The sequence below is a fragment of the Corythoichthys intestinalis genome, chromosome 18, assembly GCF_030265065.1.
Source record: "Corythoichthys intestinalis isolate RoL2023-P3 chromosome 18, ASM3026506v1, whole genome shotgun sequence".
Classification (NCBI taxonomy): Eukaryota; Metazoa; Chordata; class Actinopteri; order Syngnathiformes; family Syngnathidae; genus Corythoichthys; species Corythoichthys intestinalis.
Window position 1 is genome coordinate 17232455 of NC_080412.1, and position 15806 is coordinate 17248260.

General features: G+C 37.9%; 1 protein-coding gene across 7 annotated transcripts in view; it reads left to right on the top strand.

The window, feature by feature from the left end:
- The window catches only part of abr (ABR activator of RhoGEF and GTPase), a 148770-nt gene that overhangs the window by 72672 nt on the left and 60292 nt on the right, over positions 1-15806 (top strand). For all 7 annotated transcript variants that reach the window (XM_057821264.1, XM_057821265.1, XM_057821268.1 and 4 more), the window contains 2 exons: positions 12953-13050; positions 13136-13267. In XM_057821264.1, the coding sequence (XP_057677247.1) occupies positions 12953-13050; positions 13136-13267 (230 nt within the window). The remainder of the gene's footprint in view (positions 1-12952; positions 13051-13135; positions 13268-15806) is intronic.

The following is a 15806-nucleotide window of genomic DNA, read 5'->3' on the forward strand; positions in this document are numbered from 1 at the left end:
TTATGATCAAGGATTTGCCAAAAAGTAAGTGTGATTTTTGGATAGATGACTGATGACTTTGTCAAAGCAGAGCTGCCAACTGTTGTGGAATGTACAGTAGAAGCTAGCGACGTTAGCCGAAAGCCAACTCGTGGCAATAGTCGTGGCATAGTTGTTGTTGTGTTCGCTAGTGTTACGTCCCAAGGACGGCTCACGAAGGGCGTAACATAAAACGAGCCACACAATTTCACAAGTGGCACAAAATTTACACAACAAACTCGCAATGAATATGGTAAATGGTGTTATACTTATATAGCGCTTTTCCACCTTTCAAGGCAATATGTACAAAATGTAGATGAAGCGCGGCTTCAGGGTAAGCCCAGGCAAACAAAAGGAATCTACACTTGAACCCCAACCGCTAACTAAACTCTGATCATGAAAAAGAACGAAGAAAAGACAGCCACTACCCTTCTACCCTAGCTTCTTACGCTAAAAAACACAGGAGAAAACGGGTTGAACAGAAATGGCGACTTACCCCTTCTTGCTTCAGTGCTCTTATTTACAGTGGTGAACAAAAACGATCCAATAACGAATAAACAAAATACCTCACCGAAAAAGCGGGAGTGTATCAGACTAGCGATCAAATGCAAACGAGCGTGAATGGCGAGCTAACAGCTGCACAATGCTGTCAAATGTGAACGTTGACAGCGCAAGTCCCGCAGTGAATCATGGGAAATGTAGTCTCGGGACAACACTGAAGTGGTGCTTTGTAATCTGTTCGCTTGTGTGAAAAAACTACATTTCCTCACGCCATTAGACGCCACTTCCTGCCGATAGCCCCAGGAAGTAGTAGTAGCTGGAAGTACGAGGCGAGGCGGAGATGAGCGACAAGCAAAACTTTGCGGTCGAATGTGGCGGCAGTCCGCTATTATTTTGTTTTCTTATTGTTGCCACAATAAAGTGGAAAAAGCCATCAACGACTCATCTCCTTCTCCCCCCCCAATGTTTTTATATTATTATTTTATATGCATGAGCGCTGCCGGATCTGCCAAAATGAACATGCAGTCTGATTATTATTTTTTTTAAACAATGTCATCAGATAGACAAAAACATAAAATTATGTGCAAATGCCTGCATCTTCAAATCATGAAAATAATAACAGCCTATATTTTACCAATCTTGTAATCTCGATGGGTCTTGTCTCCATTCGATGTCAGGTAGTCTGGGCACATTGTTTGCATCTTGATTAGCGTCTGGCTAATACATGTACGATCCAACATAAAATTTCAACCTCCTCCTCCTCCAACTCCTCAAAAACTTGGGTCTCCTCACTTGCGCTTGATCTATCACTTATATCGCTGTTTGAAGCATTGTTTGAAGGGCTTTGTAGGGCGGCCGTATGGAGCGCTCCCATCGCTGTTCTCGGTGTGACGTACCACTTCCGGGTTCGTCCCCTTTCAGGCTCGAACTTCGGAAACGCGATTATTTTGTCAAATATACAACATATAAATTATTTTTTCATGCTTTATTTGTTGAATAACGTTTATTTACTTTAATTCTGGACCTATTTGGCATTTTATGAAATTACTTCACATTAGTGTTTTAAGTCCCGCGATATTCCCGTTGTTTTGGAGTATGTGATAGGGGCTTAAGTTACATCCAAATACTTTAGGTTGCAGTTTATGGGTCATTCGAAGGCAGTGGACCTGCTTCAAAATTTCGGTTTGCCTTTCGAAAGAATGTGAATTTCGCCGTTTTAACCCAAGAGTTAGCCATGTTCACTGGGGTCTTGGCAAGTGCAATAGCGGCTAGCCTGTTACAGAAGATGACTGGTCTGAGTCCTGTCCTCCTCCTCTTTTTGTCCATAATTATTGTGTGCGTGTGTGTGTTTAAAAAAATTCTGCCAGACTTTATAATGTTACTTTAAATGTGTTTTAATTGTATCTCCAATATATGTGCATTCTTTTGTCAAACACACTTAGTAATTGAGGTTAAATTTGATGTTCAGTGCTTTATTTTAATATGATTCAATATAATCTAAATAATGGGTGCGAGAAAAGTATTAATTTTCAGTTGAAATGGCATTAAAAAGGTCTTAAAAGTCTTGAATTTAGATTTATCAATCCTGGGGGGACCCTGCTAGTCCATTTGACTACCAGTTAAAATTAATCAGATGACTATCACCGTCAATAGCAGTGAGAGATGAGCATTCACAGTCGGTCCTCCCGGTTTGACTGAATTGAATTTACATCGTTGTCAAATGCAGGCAATCAGTTAATTATAAACTTTATTTCCTATCATAATTCACATCCTGTTATCATTGGGCAGACACAGCTCTGTGTGTAGCATTTAGCCAGTGGGGTGTTTCCAAGCTTGAGCATAGCTGAGGCTATTTCAGATGTGCCAAGAATGGACAGCTGCTGTTTTAGAACACATTGTACCCATTCTCACGCACACACACACAGTTAAAATATCATATATCTCTCAACTAGACAGAGAGAGAGGATTTCCGCAGTTATCACGATAGCTGCGAGTGTTGGAAAGTCGCCTGCGCAATTGGTCCGGGTAATGGATTGGGGCCTGATCTCCTTTCAAGGCCTGTTTGATCTTTGTAGAGAGCAAAGGACCTGAGGTGGTTAGCAATGAGGAAAATGTTGACCACGATGAAGCCCGTGCTAATGTTTTGTTTTCCCCCCCACACGAGCCGTGACTGAAGTTGATAAAGACATTGTTTGCTGGTGTTCTACGTCAAAATCCCCCATTACAGCATTTCAATGGTGGGATCCAGTTTGGGATTTTAATAAACATTGTCAGCAGCAATGTTGTTTGGTGATTGAAGCGTGACTGCTGCGGTTTTTGTTGACGTCTCTTTCAGCGTTTCTACTTGAGACATTCTTTTAGTTTGAAAGCCACACTTCCTGGACTATAAAACATAACACAACTGTGGTTAGGGACAACGTATATGGTATTATAATCAGCATGTATAATGACTACAAATAACAGCCAGTTTTCAAAACTTGCCATTGTTTTGTAGATGTGTTTTCATGGAAAATCCCATTACATGTTTTTCCCCATGCACATGCATGCTGTAAAAATGTGACACTAAATCGTCGTCTTGCCTCTTTCCTATGGGAATGGGCTTTTAACCCCACGCAGGGCCTTGTAGTCAAACTAGGTCAGAAAAACGGGAGCTAGAAGTTAGAGCCCCCCCCCCCCCCCCCCCCAGTATCTAAAAATATGACCTAGTAAAGTGACATGGAGTTTTGCTCTTGGTTCATTTTCTTGTTTGAGTGTGAAATGAGGAATGGTGATGCAAATGAACTCAGCAAAATGCCACTTAATTCAGATATCGTTAAAACGAATATCAATTGAACTAAACTGATTGTTGTAATCAATAATCGTGTCTATAGCAGTTAAAGCAAAACTGAGTGCACTAAATGATCGAAAACGGCATTCAAGAGCAACAAAATGACATGTAGTTTGCGGCTTTGACATAACTACAAAGACATCAGATTTTATTCAATTGTTGTTGCCATTAAATCGCATTTGAAAACCACAACTACTATAAGTTTAGACTACTAGCTTCACTCACCAAATTTCACAAGAAAACACAACATGTTCATATACTGTATAAGCCACGGGGGATTCTACCGTAATTTTCAGACTATAAACCGCTACTTTTTCACTTCATTTTGAATCCTGCGGCTTATAGTCCAATGCACCTTATTTGTTGATTTACTTGGGTTAATAGGTAACACTTTGTCTGACAGTGACGCCATAAGACTGCCTTAAGACCATCATAATTATGACATGACGCTGTCATGGGTATAAAGGAATGCTTATGACAGATGTCATTAAGTGTCATCGGGCAAATTATGTCACTTGCTCCATTTATGTCCAGCTCGGATCTTTTACATGCATTTAAAAGTGAGATATTTTGCCAGATTACACAAAATTACATCTATCATAAGCATTCATTAATGTTCATGGCAGTGTCATGTCATAATTAAGATGGTCTTATGACAATCTTATGGTGTCATTGTCAAATAAACTGTTACCAAATACCATAACTAGCAATTCATTAAACTACTGGAACAGTAACTGAAGAACTAATTGGCACAGAACACACATTTTGATTATTTTCATTTGTAGCCCTGCAATGCATGCTTTGAGGCATGTTAGACGACAGCAGTGATTACAGCAGGTGGAAGTAGAGGTTGACTGTCTCCACAAAGGGAGCAGTGAGGCCAAATTAACTTATTTGAAGCATTGAAGCTTTGCGGCAAATTGGTTCAAAGCTTCAAGGTGGTTCATTTAATCTTATGCCATCTCATGATGTCGCTGTGTTCCCGGTTAGTATCTTTTGATGTAAATATCCCACAAAACAGTGAGGACCGCTGCGTCTTATTGTTGGGTGAGGCTTATCAATGAACAAATGCCTTTTTCGTGTCAAATTTGATGGGTGGCGTCTTATTGTCAGGTGTCCCTTATAGTCCAAAAATTACGGTAATCTGAAAATTACGATAATTAATTAATGGTGCATTCCTGTTTGCAGCAACCCTCAGGGATGCATGTATTTAGCTGACTTAAAACCCATGGTATCCCCCTTCAGGTGGGTCCCTGGCTGATTTGGTGACCCCAGATAACCTTGAGCAGAATGTTGGCCCTCAGTGTCGGCGATGTCTCATTGGAATGTCTCTTTTAACGTGTCAGTTTTCAATGCTCTTTTCTGTGTCTGCAATGAATTTATAGCATTTACAAAAATAGTTATTAGTTTATTTAGGCGAGTACTCGAACATATGTACTTAGCCCCCAAAAAGCGTTGTTTGGTCATTTTTGCCCATTGTTGGTCAAGATTTTTTTTTCTCCCTGAATTTTGTGCTATATATTCATTTTGCAACAATTTAGTCTTGACTGTTTATCTTTAGAAATGTAACCACACATGTCGTGCACATGCGTGAGTTACTTGTAATAGGGGCGAGATGCTTATCAGTTTAGCGGGCTGTCACTTATCAACTAATTCTTGACCAAGCACACAACAAAACCCCGGGCAAAGATTAGCATCCTGTTTTAGAACACACCAAGACTACAAACTTCAGTTCATGAAATGGAAAAGGATGGTATCCATTAACCCCGTATTAAGGGTTCACAGACCCCATGCAGACCAATTCATCCCCCCTCAGAGTCAGCCTTGTGATGACCTGCTTTGAAAATTCATGAAGTTCCAGACCTTTTTTAGTTTGTCCTACTTCTATGTGGACACACACACACACAAAAAAAGATAATTTAATCTAGGCACAGCAACCCACTACAGATATAGAAAAACCTCCAAAGACTTTTTTTCTCCATTTTAAAGTTACAGGAAGTTTTAAACCTTTTATAGGCGAGTCATTGAACTCAGTGGCTGCCATTGACAGTGCTAGATGTCCAATCTATTTTGATTTGGAGGGGCGGATGAATGTTCATTCACTCCTCGGAGGAATTAGACATGTATCGAGGTCAATAGCAGCCAATGACTTAAGTAATGTGAAATTAAAACAAAAAAAAGGGGTGGGGGAGTCAGTATACAATTAGACTACTGTTGTCATGATAATAAAAAATAAAAAAATTCAACATATTCATATCAATTCTTAAAAATACAATTTTCGGAACTACATAAATAAATAATAATGAAAAATGAATGCAAAAAATATCCTCCATTATCATTACTGTCAAGAGTAATGCAAAATCAAAATTACTCCTCAACAACAGATTTCTGGTGAACTATGGTACTGCAAAAACAAAACTTTTGCAATCAAATACCGTAATTTTTCGACTATAAGCCGCTTCTTTTTTCCCCTCATTTTGAATCCTGCGTCTTATAGTCTGGTGTGGCTTGTTTGTTGATTTGGATTAATAGTTAACACTTTCTTTGACAGGGGCCTCATAAGACTGTTATAAGAACATCATAATTATGACATGAAACTATCATGTGCATTAATGACATTTTGAATGATGTCACTAACTCCATTGACCGTATTTTTCGACCTATAAGTCGCACTAGCCCAAAAATGTGTATTGAAGAGGAGGAAAAAAAAAACATACTAGTATTAGTCGCACCGGAGTACAAGTCGCATTTTGGGGGGAAATTTACTTGATAAAATCCAACACATAGAACTGATATTTCATCTTGAAACGCAATTTAAAATAAAAATACAATACAGAACAACATGCTGAATAAGTGTACAGTATGATAATGTTACATGATGCATGAACAATGAAATGCGAACGTGGCCCGTATGTTAACGTAACATAGGTATTAAGAGTTTTTCAGAGAATTATAGCATAAAGAACCTGCTAACAAGTTTATCAAACATCAGTGTCACTCCAAAACACCAAAATAACATGTAAAATGATATAATGTTTTAATAATTTCACACATAAATCGCTCCAAAGTATAAATTGCACCCCTAGCCAAATTATGAAAAAAAACTGCGGCATATAATCCGAAAAATACGGTATGTCCAGGTCGGATCTTTACATCCATTCAAAAGTGAGATAATTTTCCGGATAACACAACATGCTATCTGTCATAAGCATTCATGGCAGTGTCATGTCATAATTATAGTATAGTCTTATGACAGGCTTATAGCGCCACTGTAAAATAAAGTGTTACCAAATACCATAACTAGCAAATAATGAAACACCGGGAACAGTAACTAAAGAAATAATTAGCACAGAACATGAATTTTGATTGTTAATTACATCTGTAGCGCTGCAATGCATGTTAAGAGGCATGTTGGACGACAACAGTGTTGGCAGCAGGTGGCAGCAGAGGTTGACTGTCTCCCCCAAGGAATGCAGCTTTGCAGCCAATAGATTCAGAGCTTCATGGTGGTTCATTTGGTCTCATAACAGTCTTTGGAGGCTGCTGTCAAATATAGTGTTACCGGTTAATATATTTTGGTGTAAATATCCCATAATACAGTGTGGACAGCTGCGGCTTATAGTCCAGTGCGGCTTATTGATGAACGAATGCCGTTTTTGTGTCAAATTTGGTGAGTGGTGGCTTATAGTTAGGTGCGCCTTATAGTCCGAATATTACGTTATCATATCCGGATAGATTTCAGAATCAAGGGGATGCGTGGTAAAGTGGTAAAGTAATTGTCCTCCAACCCAGATTTCAGAATCAGTACTAAAAAATATACTCGCTCGCCCTATAAAGTGTTAATGTGCATAGTTTTATAGAAGTCCATCAAAAGGTGAAGGTCAGGACCGTCAGGTATGAATTTTTATGTGTTTAAAGCGTAAAAATTCAGTTGATTAAATACCTCCCGCTTTGCCTCGTTGAATTCCCCTTCCAATGAACTTCCCTCATATCATCACCACTAATCTTCCTCCCTCTGAGTAATTATGCCCGCCTTTCAGGATGCTGAGAAAACAAGCAAGAAAGGAATGAGACCAGATGGAGCGGGTTCATTATAGTATATCTTCCTGTTAGTTTCTGCACATATTCGATCGTGTTCACAAACTTCCCTACAAGCAGCATTTTGAACAAAAAGGTGCATTTTATCCAGTCTCTTTAGAGCAGATTTTTACTTAGTATGTGTATCTCTGGAACGTATCCCCTGTGATAAACGTGGATTCTCTGCATAAACATATTTTCTGTCAGGCTTGAGGAATGTTTATATGTATATGAGATTTCAACACACTCACACACACCCGCGCTTCCGTCCGTTGATCCTTCGCTCAATCACCTCAACTCTCCTGGTAAAAGGTCGAGCCATACGTCTGCACATCCATCATCATGTCAGGTGAAGTCCTAACCCGAGGGAACAGGTTGAGGCTATAGACACTTTACAAACGGGCAGCACTGCAGCCTCCAAGAAATGCTACAACAGCATTTAAAAACACATTAAACCAACATAATTGCTCTGTGTAAGGGAATAGAGAAGCGACATCTCAGGGGTGGGGCTGACATGTTATGAGTATGTACAGAATATACACTGACTGAAATTGATGTCTTTCACCTCATAAAATTCAATATATTGACACTTCCGGGACAACATTTTGAATAAACTCACCCTTTTTTAAAAACATGTTTCATTACTGAAATACAAAGATTCAACAGTTGAAAAAAAAAAAAAAAACCACACATTTTAATCGCAGGTTGCTTTTAAGGTTTTCCTAGCCATTAACTACGATAGACGTCATGCAGCTCTTAAATACCCTTAAATATCCAATACGGCACTAAAATGACATCATATCGCCGAGCACTAAGAACTCTATACCAGTGTTGCTTTTGGCAGCCCTTTTAGTTTTCGTCTTAGTCTTTTGGACAAAAATACTTTTTTGTCTTAGTCATATCTTAGTAATTTGGAAATGTGTTTGTCTAGTTTTAGTCGACAATTACTCAAAATTTTTTCGTCTATAAACTTGAATGAATGAATGAATAAATAAGCGGTTTTCAACCATTTTGAGTGAACATTGACAAGCACATAATTGTAGTCTACAAGGACATCACCATTTCCATGATGATAATACACACTCAGCAGGAAAACGGTACATTATTTTCAATTAATTAAACTCCTCTTGATACCACGAACTGTATGTAAAAAGTTTTCCAAGACTTTAAGACAACACTCACCACGTTAAATGCTAATGCGAACGCTATGCTAACGCTACAAGTTACATTTATTGTGTGTCAAAGGCTAAAGCAACATGGCATATCTAGCCAAGATAAGAAGGCAAAACTTACCAAGCAGCACCTGACCTATGTTCCACAAAAGTCTGGAGCCTGGAGAGGACACACATTTATTCACCGACCAGTGAGTAAGCGTGTGTGGAGGGGGGGCAGCACGTCACATGAGTGACACGACCAAGCGCTGCTATGATGCGTGCTAACTACACATGTTAAGAAACTATCACACATTACAAACTTACGACAGAAACTTTTCATCTCATTCTAGTCTCGTCAGACGAAAACTGGCATCCATCTCGTCATGTTTTAGTGTCCCAAGACACGTTTTTAGCTCATCATCGTCATGAAAAAAATTGTTCGTTGAGTAAATATCGTTATCGTCATCATTGATGAAAACGACATTGCTATATTCTTTGCAATATGTACTCTTTGAGATGTAGTTTACAGCCATTGGTCGCCGTACCCAAGGTGGCCAGCAACTACGTACGCTGCTGTAAATAAAGGTGCGCCATGGATGACAGACTATGAGTTAAACAGCGTCTGACCAAGCCCCGATAGCAATTACTTTACATTCTACTTTACATTTAGTGTTAAAAGAAATCTTTTAGAAATGTTTTCCAAAAATGTATCAGTACAGTATTAGCATCGGCCAATACCAAACAGCTGGTTGTCTGAATCAGTATCGGGAGCCCAGAAATGGTATCGGTGCAGCACTATTAAACACTAAGTTCAAATGATTTAGATTAGTCTGTTGCTAGTAGACATCCAATCCATTTGAAGTGGAAGGCGTTCATTCACAGTTCAAATGAATTGGATGTCTACTAGTAACAAACTCATTTAAAGGGATCCACGGATAGAAAGTTTTAAAAGATAAACATTACTATGAGTTAAGATAATTTGATATTGAAACCCCTCTTGATATTTTTGTTTGTATACAATTTGTAAAATTAGTTTTAACTAGTAGGTCGCCATTGTTGTTGCAGGGCAGTGACGTCACACGGTTACGCTTCTGGGCTTCCAGAGTATGACTCTACTGACATAAACATGTCATCTGTTTAAACCTTTTAAATTTTAACCCGAGTGGAACATTACTGAATATGACAGCACTGTCGATATTTCACAAAACGAGCGGCAAAAGCAAAATGAACAAGAAAGACGGGATCAGACTAGCCAAGAGTAGGACAAAACCGACTACACCGGCGAAACGGGCTATAAGAGTCGAATTTCATATCTAAAGTACTACCGTGCGCTTTCAGCTTGTTTTGTATAGATGCATATAGACAGAACAAACTAAAGATGCCTTAAGAAAATACTTAAACTTAGTAATATGGAATACGGGTGGTTTAAATATGCTAATGTGGTCAACAGATCAACAATCTGCTTTAAAGCTACCACAGCACAATGCTTAAAAGTATGGGAGGGAAACACATGCAAAATGTATTTTGAGGCAATGAAAAGGTAATAAAAGACTGAATAAAAACACAAATAGTAAGTAGTTGCCGCTTTTAACCGATGAGCGCATGTGTTGGACGTCTCGCCGCGTGGAAGGAATTGCAGTAACCTCGTAGTATTCGTCGTGTGACGGTGACAATCTACGGCATCACCTCGAGCGTCCATTGCACGCTTAAAACGTGGCACCCTCTGTAGGTCAAAACATGTACTAAATATTAAAGATTTATAATCAATGGGCAATATTTATTTAATATATATTTTATGTGTTTTTTAATAACATATTTTAGTAAAAGACAACAATTGTGGCTTATTAGAGCCGACAAGTCTTAAGGCAGAGGTTCCCCTTAAATTCACAGCAGAAGGACAATTGGACGTTTATCATCAATGGTACTAAGGGGATATACATGATACACATGTCTGAATAGGAAAAATTTGCTTTCAATCGAGTTCCACCCCTACATGTGACATGAACATGATGCGCATACTTAAAACTAATGGATATAACATTGCTGTTCCACCTGAGTAATAAAGACATTTTACTACTTTATTAGTATATTGAGTGTTGAACATTATTATGACCTCACTCTTATTTGATCTAGCATGACAGCAATACGCTCGAGAGCTAATGTAATTACTGAATATGATCTTTGGAGAATATACCGTGACATGATATGAAAAGTGGAATATATTAAGGTCAATATGAACATCACTGAGTAGGTAATAATTTTGATATACGTATCATCACTAACCGGTGAAAAGCATGGACTATGAGGACTTTATATTTCATCTGAAATTAAAAAGAAAAATTCAGAATTATTATATTTTTCTTAGCTTTCTTTCAGTAGCTTACCCCTACCTACAGTACAACATAATTTAGTTCTAATATGTACCCCATGGGAATGGAGAGGCAATGAATAGCTATACTGTTCTGTGCTATAGACAAAATTTTACGATATGCATGCATATCATGTAGCATAGACTTCAGTATCGGTTGAGGGGAAACGGGGCGAGGGGCCACTCCGTAGGGGGCCTATTTTCAAAACTTCAAATTAAAATATTTTCAAAACCAAAGCCGGTAGCGACCTAAAACCAAAACGGGCACCTCCATTAGCCATATACGAGTCTCCATGAGCAGTGGCATCAAAAAATCCAAAGTCGTTCCCTAATAAAATCCAGATTCATTATTTTTTATGTAAGTGTAACAAAACTTAAAACTAGGGCTGTCAAACGATTAACATTTTTAATCGAGTTAATTACAGTTTAAAATTGATTAATCGTAATTAATAGCAATTCAAACTATCTATAGAATATGCCATATTTTTCTGTAAATTATTGTTGGAATGGAAAGATAAGACACAAGACGGATATATACATTCAACATACGGTACATAAGTACTGTATTTGTTTATTATAACAATAAATCAACAAGATGGCATTAACATTATTAACATTCTGTTAAAGCGATCCATGGATAGAAAGACTTGTAGTTCTTAAAAGATAAATGTTAGTACAAGTTATACAAATTTTATATTAAAACCCCTCTTAATGTTTTCATTTTAATAAAATTTGTAAAATTTTCAATCAAAAAATAAACTAGTAGCTCACTATTGTTCATGTCAATAATTACACAATGCTCATGGTGCTGATATCCATAAAATCAGTCGCACCCAAGCGCCAGCAGAGGGCGACAAAATACCAAAAAACACAAGTAACAAGTGGACATTACACTGTGCTGTCATTTTAATCTGTTTGAGCGGGGCATGTGCGTTAAATGCGTCAAATATTTTAAGGTGATTAATTTTAAAAAATTAATTACCGCCCATTAATGCGATAATTTTGACAGCCCTACTTAAAAGGGCTATAAAATTCTCAGATTTCACACTGGATGCACAAAAGTTATCAAATGCAGAGATAATCATCTATAGTTTCAGGTTAAATCGCAGTATTTAACATTTCATATAGGTTTTCGCCCAAAATAGCGACTTCATTTTTTTAATTTAGTGCAATTCTGACCTTTTCAACAGCTAATAATCTTCTAAATTTTCACATCAGAATAATCCTATTTTTCTCAACAAAAGCAAACTTGTCATTCATTCTGGCTGTCATTTTTAGATTGAAATGTCACATACAGTAAAATAAAAATGGTAAAAGCCAATTTTTCTTGTATGGACACAAAAATGTCTAAATTACTTTTTTTTTTTTTTTTGCCAAAAAATGGGTAGTTGGCCGAAAATTACCTGGTTATTTGAATGTAAATTTATGCTATGGTGTATGGATACAAAATCCAACATGGAGGCCATCACGAAACAAAGAGCTTTTTAATTGAAAGTTCTTGTAAATACATGCGTAAATTGAGGAATTTCTATAGATATGAACGTAAAACAGTGTAGATTGTAGGTTAAAAGCAAAAAAACGGGCAGTAATTATTCATTGTATGTAAATATTTCGAGCTAAAGTTACGCTATTTTTACCCATTCATTTCATTGTTTTCACAACGTTTCGAAGTGCATACATGGTGCTATTTTATAATTACCTTGAATCCTCGAGCAAAAAAACCCTTGAGACACTCTTGCCTGCTTGTATGCACTAAAAGTTTCGTCCCATTTCTGTTTCCACCTAAATCCGGCGTTAGAATGCAGCGTGTGTTTGAGTTTACTGCAGTGAAAGCTGCCGTGACGCTCTGCCTGGTCCCCGCCCCCTACGGGAAGCCGTGGTGCAATGTCTGTAGGAGCTGTCTCATCAAGTGATAGTGAAGTCTATGCATGTAGCTTTTTGTACAAAACCTTACCTGATTGATACCTTCATTTCTGAACTCATTCGACTAACTCTGTTTCCTCCTAGATCTATACTGCACCCTCGAAGTGGACTCATTTGGATACTTTGTGAGCAAAGCAAAGACTAGAGTCTTCAGAGACACCGCAGAACCTCAGTGGAATGAAGTCAGTCAAAAAGACACCATCCTCAGATTTTCAGCTTTGTCATGTGGCCATTTGATCAACATTTGTCACCCGCGTCCTTCAACAGGAGTTTGAGATCGAGTTGGAGGGATCCCAGTTCTTGCGAATCCTTTGCTATGAAAAGTGTTACGATAAGAGCATGCTCAACAAAGAAGACAACGAGATCGTGGACAAGATCATGGGCAAAGGGCAGGTTCAGGTAAGAAAGGAGAATATGTAAAAATAGCCTCTTGGGAAGATTTCCCAATATGTGACTCGATTTTGATTGGCTGTCTAGCCTCTCAGCGCAATGGCCCTGTTTTATCGTGGTTGGCCTCTAATTACTCCAGTTGCAAATTCAGTTTAGTCAAACGGGACTTCCCCAGCCTTGTTGGGAGAATATACTACAAAAATCCCTTCTGGGGGTTTGTAGACCACACGCTGCCTCCAGAATGGAATATTAGTGGTTACTTAATGGAGGTTTTTTAGAGCCACCTACGGAGGAGTCAGACTTGAGTTTTTCCCACTAGAGGAAATGTTGGATGCTCGAGTGACGCCTAACTCCTGTCATTATCCCCCTCCCCCCGATTGAAGTAAATTACAGCTGTTCCTATCATGTTCACTCAAGCTTCACCGAATGAATCTGTATGAGACATTTTTGTTTCAAACGAGACTGAAAGTGGGGCATACGTGAGATTACCTGCATTACTCTGTATAAGGGAAAAATTCTCTGGAAGCTCTGGAGTGTGTGCCCTGATTCTCAGTAATGCTTTTTCGGGCACTGGTCGAACTCATTGGCTGCCATTGACGGTGCTAGACGTGAAAAACATTTGAACTGTGAGGGGTAATGTACAAATGTCTATCGTTAACAATGAGTTAAATACCATTAAATTCTTTCTTCTTTTATTAAACATGTTATTATTTATGATGATTTTATTAATAAGAAATGTTTTTTACTATTAATAATTATTTTTTTGGTGTATAAAAATAAAATATTAAAGATTAACTAATAATTACAATAATTATTTTTACTATGAGGAAATATTTTCACTATTACAGTATTTAACTCATTCACTCCCAGCCATTTTCACCGGAGCAAGGCCCTTCGCTCCCTGCCGTTTTACTGGATTTTGACTGACTTTGCAAGGCCCACAAAAATTCTGTTCTATTGCTATATAAACATGGAACCCACCAAAAGAAAGATTGGACTCTATTCTTTCAGTAGGGAAAAAAAGGAAGTTCATATCTTTTTCCATTCATTAGAAATCAGCTTTGCAAAATAGCTTAGTTTGAGTAATTTCTGGAAAAAAAAACAAGAGAAATTGAGCTTTTTTTGAAAGCATGCATTTCAAACATAACTTTGACTCTAACACAGCTATTTTTTGCTTTAGTTACATCCCAAACATCTGAATAATGTTTTCCTTTTACAAAATAACATAAACAACAACACAAATAGAGATTTTGATAGCAAAGTAACAATTAATTTACACATAACTAATTCAATTCAATTTTATTTGCATAGCCCTATATCACAACAAGGTTGTCTCAAAGGGCTTCGCAGAGGCAATATAGTCCAACTAACTGAGAGATGACGCTGTTGTCACCGCGACAGCCAGGTAAACTTTTCCCTCATCGCTGCCTGTCTCATAAAGATGGATTTTTTTTGAGTGTCAGCGGGATCTGCCCGGCGAGCAGCATGGACTCAACGGCATCGCCCACTGCACTGGTGGTCCCGGTCGTTCTGCTCCGTCGTCCAGCGCCAGGCATCCCGGGCGTCCTCTAGGTTGTTCTCCATTCGGTCTTCTTCCGCCGGCTGTGTGGCCCGGCCGTTCATTGCCGTTAAATCGGGTTGCGGGTATTACCAAATGCGCTACTGCCATCCAGTGGCCAGTTTTATTGGTTTAAAATGGATTTTCAGCTATGTGCTTTGGGGCTAAATTGAATCAGAACCCAGAGATGACGCTTGTAAAAAACAAAACAAAAACAAAAAAAACGTAAAAGACGTATAAATACGTCTTTGGGAGACTGAAACAATTAAAAATAGAACATATTTATACATTTTTGGGAGCAAATGAGTTAATATTATTTTACTACTTTACTATTTTTATGAAACTTTTTTTATGAATACATACAGTTGTAAATTCTTAAAATATTAATATAAACAGAATTACCCTCTGTTTATTACCCCCTATAATATTTAATACTCTTCTAGTATTTCACTCATTGTCTGCCACTGATATAGGTTACAATGGCAGTCCAATTTATTTAAATTGGGAGGACTGGCTATGAATGCTCATCTTTCAGTGCCATTGACTTCTAACACCGTTAATGAGTTTATCGCCAGCCATACATTGGGTCATATAGGCCATACTTGTATACTAAATGTTTATATTGTGGCCTACATAACAGAAAAGATAATATCCACATATGTAGATGCCCTCTCTTTTTAAGTTTTTACCAAAAATAGTCACTTGCTGTATAAAGGGTTAAACATATTTCCGTTTAGAAAGAATCAACAAACATTTCGTATTTCCTGTTTTTCTTGCACTGTTTATGCATATCTTAGTCACAACTATGAGTCATTTAGACAGAAAATCTTGTATACATTTTGGCTCTTGTTTGGAAACATTCACTTCAAATGCTTCGGTCACTATAATGACTTGATGTTTATTCTAGCGTGACCATACAAACATCCGTAGTGGTGGGGGTTCATTCAAATTACAGTATGACCTCTATAAAGTGGAAAACTGAGGTTGTAG